Source organism: Adiantum capillus-veneris, chromosome 25 (genome assembly GCF_014529385.1).
Source record: "Adiantum capillus-veneris isolate H3 chromosome 25, ASM1452938v2, whole genome shotgun sequence".
Lineage (NCBI taxonomy): Eukaryota > Viridiplantae > Streptophyta > Polypodiopsida > Polypodiales > Pteridaceae > Adiantum > Adiantum capillus-veneris.
In genome coordinates, this window is record NC_140955.1 from 77,189,204 (window position 1) to 77,191,684 (window position 2,481).

Sequence of the window (2,481 nt, forward strand, 5' to 3'; positions counted from 1 at the left end):
CCCAGTCAGCTGGGAGAGAGGATGAATGAAAGGGAGCTAGCTGAGGCACAAGAGGGTCGGGTGGAATAAGGCAAAGAATTGTACAACTTGTTAGGACATACACTGAAGGAGGTTTTGAAGAGGGGGGCTAGTTTCCTTATCAGGAAGCTTGAGACAGAATATATTTACCAAATGGCTGTGTGTGATGTCAGCAATGGAAAATGTTCCTAAGTTACCTGGCCACAAATGAGTTTTGTGTTTCCTAATAAGGCTTGCATCTCAGCTGCTTTGAATGGGGTTATTCCATACTTTTTAGACCAGAATGCTTGTTTACTCCCATACCAACATGCATTTGTTTGTAAATCCTTCAAGACGCTTCTCTTTCCTCGTCCACCTCAAACTCCAAATGACTGTTTACTCTACTTCCAAAGAAGCACACAGCTAACCATTCAAATTCCTAGCCTTGTCTTGCCACACCCAAAACCAATAGCCTTATCTTATACACATTCATTTGATTACAAATAGATGGTGAAGTAGCTTGTTCCATCTGCACAAAATGAGAATATCTATGTTTAAAAGTTCACCAGGTTTCTCAGTTGTGACTGACCTCCAACAGGAAATTGGCTAGAAGCAAGACCCTCAAGCATCAACAGCTCATCTAAAAGAGAAAACTTTTCCTCTTCTAGTCTCTTGACTTCACTGTCTGTTTTTTCGAGCTCTTCTGCAAACTTAAAACTCTCTTCTTCCAAAGTAGTGTATTTCCTCTTCAACGCTCGGTACAGAGTGCGGCTGTCTCCTTCTGTGATCTTCATCATGTCTATCACTGACCTCTGTGCAGCAGCACTTGATGCTACTTTATTTATCCCTTCCTTTCCATATAGCGCAGCATGAGAGCCTTTCTTTTGCCTTTTGACGCCTTTCAATAGAACGGCCTTGCTTGTACCGTCAATCTGTGTAAATATCTTTGGCCCAGCCTGCTTCCTTTGTGGCTTCGGTGTAGGCTTTTCGTATTCGTGAGTGGGGAGGTTGTAAGGATCCTGCATCTGGAAGCTGGCTACACTTATGCACGCAAACCTCTTGAACATGCAGCAAAAATGTGTTATGGTAGGACTGTGTTATACTCACAACAACGAAGCTGATGGTGAGATCTCAGGTACGAAGTCACAGAGGGCGAGGGGGCGATGGTAGCAACAGAAGAAAGCCGACCTTCCCGCGCCAAGGGAGAAGAGGGGTGCTACATTTTAATGCTGTATTATATTATATTCATCTTTTATTATATTCATTACCTCCTGCGATACCTTCCTTTAAATCTCAATGTTAAGATACCTTCCTTTAAATCTCAATGCTAGGATTTCTATCATCCCTGGTAAAAATTGGGAGAGGAATTCGAGCTCACAAAGTATGATTGATCGCCTCGATAGTAGCTCTTGTAGCCAACTTTACATCCAACCAATGTTGTCGATGTGAGCGTCGTCCCACAAATTTTAAAAAAACTCTTTATCTCTTCTGCGCCCCAGCAAACGCACTCGCATCTCCCTACAGCGCCCCACTTCCTGCTCTCTCTCTCTCTCTCTCTCTCTCTCTCTCTCTCTGCCCTAGCTTCCCTCTCTCACGTTTTCACAGTCCCCCCCCTGGGCGAGGGGCAGCCCTGTGGGGGGGGGGGGGGGGGGGGGGGGGGGGGGGGGGTTAGCATCAAGCTTCGCCCTCTGCTCCAAGTCGAGCAAGACCTACAGTGCGGATCTGCTCCCAAGTCAAAAAAGCTGCGTTTCTGGTTCCTGTTCGGCCTGACAAGGTGTGCAGTACAAGCTGCGTTTTTGGCTCGGACTTCAACAAATACAAAGTTCTCCTCCGACCTGTCGACTTCAACGCTGCCGAACTGGCGACTACCACACTGCCGACCTGTCGACTTCAACGCTGCGACAGTAGATCTGGTGCCTCGCACTGCAATAGAATATTTGAGTAGTGGTTCTGGATCTGGTTCACACTGCCGAGACTTGCCGATCTGTTTGACTTAAGAAGTACAAATTGGCTTTGGTTCCTGCGAGTCTGCGACGACAGAGCATTAATGAGCATTTGCATTTGGCATTGCATTTGATTTGGCTCTAGTTACATGTGACAGTGAGCATTGCATTTGATTTGGCTCTGGTTACCTGCTACAGTGAGCCATGAGACAGTGAGCATTAGAGCATTTTGATCTGGGGCTTTTGGAGAGTATGTTCTCACCAAAGCCACCTCCAACAAGTGGAAAGATGGTGACCAACACCCCAAAAGCACCGGGGAGAGCACGGGCCAGCTTTGCCTCTGTCCTAGCAGCCCCGAGCAAAATAGATCGCATCGAACAACTTCAAGCCGCCCTCGACATAGTCATGGAAGAAAACCGCGACCTCAAAGCGCGCCTTAGCACGCTCGAGGCGCGATTTGACTCCATGGTCGGCCTCACCACAGACAAAGTGAAGGAAGTTGAAGAAAAAGTCACTCAAGTTCACACGATCGCACTCGCCA

At 47.1% G+C, this 2,481-nt stretch overlaps 1 protein-coding gene across 2 annotated transcripts; it reads right to left on the bottom strand.

The window, feature by feature from the left end:
* Positions 1-459: 459 nt before the first annotated feature.
* On the bottom strand, positions 460-1,257 carry LOC147425132 (uncharacterized). 2 transcript variants are annotated; one of them, XM_086500700.1, is made up of 2 exons: positions 1,105-1,257; positions 460-1,022 (listed from the first exon to the last, which is right to left on the bottom strand). In XM_086500700.1, the coding sequence occupies exon 2, from the start codon at positions 1,020-1,022 to the stop codon at positions 552-554; it is 471 nt and encodes a 156-aa protein (XP_086356826.1). In that variant the 5' UTR covers positions 1,105-1,257; the 3' UTR covers positions 460-551. The 2 variants fall into 2 exon arrangements, with proteins under 2 accessions (XP_086356826.1, XP_086356827.1); XM_086500701.1 differs by having other exon boundaries at positions 460-1,029; positions 1,105-1,240.
* Positions 1,258-2,481: the final 1,224 nt, after the last annotated feature.

Excerpts from the sequence above, each read along its gene's own strand:
- LOC147425132 (XM_086500700.1), bottom strand. The coding sequence starts at position 1,022 with ATGCAGGATCCTTACAACCTCCCCACTCACGAATACGAAAAGCCTACA.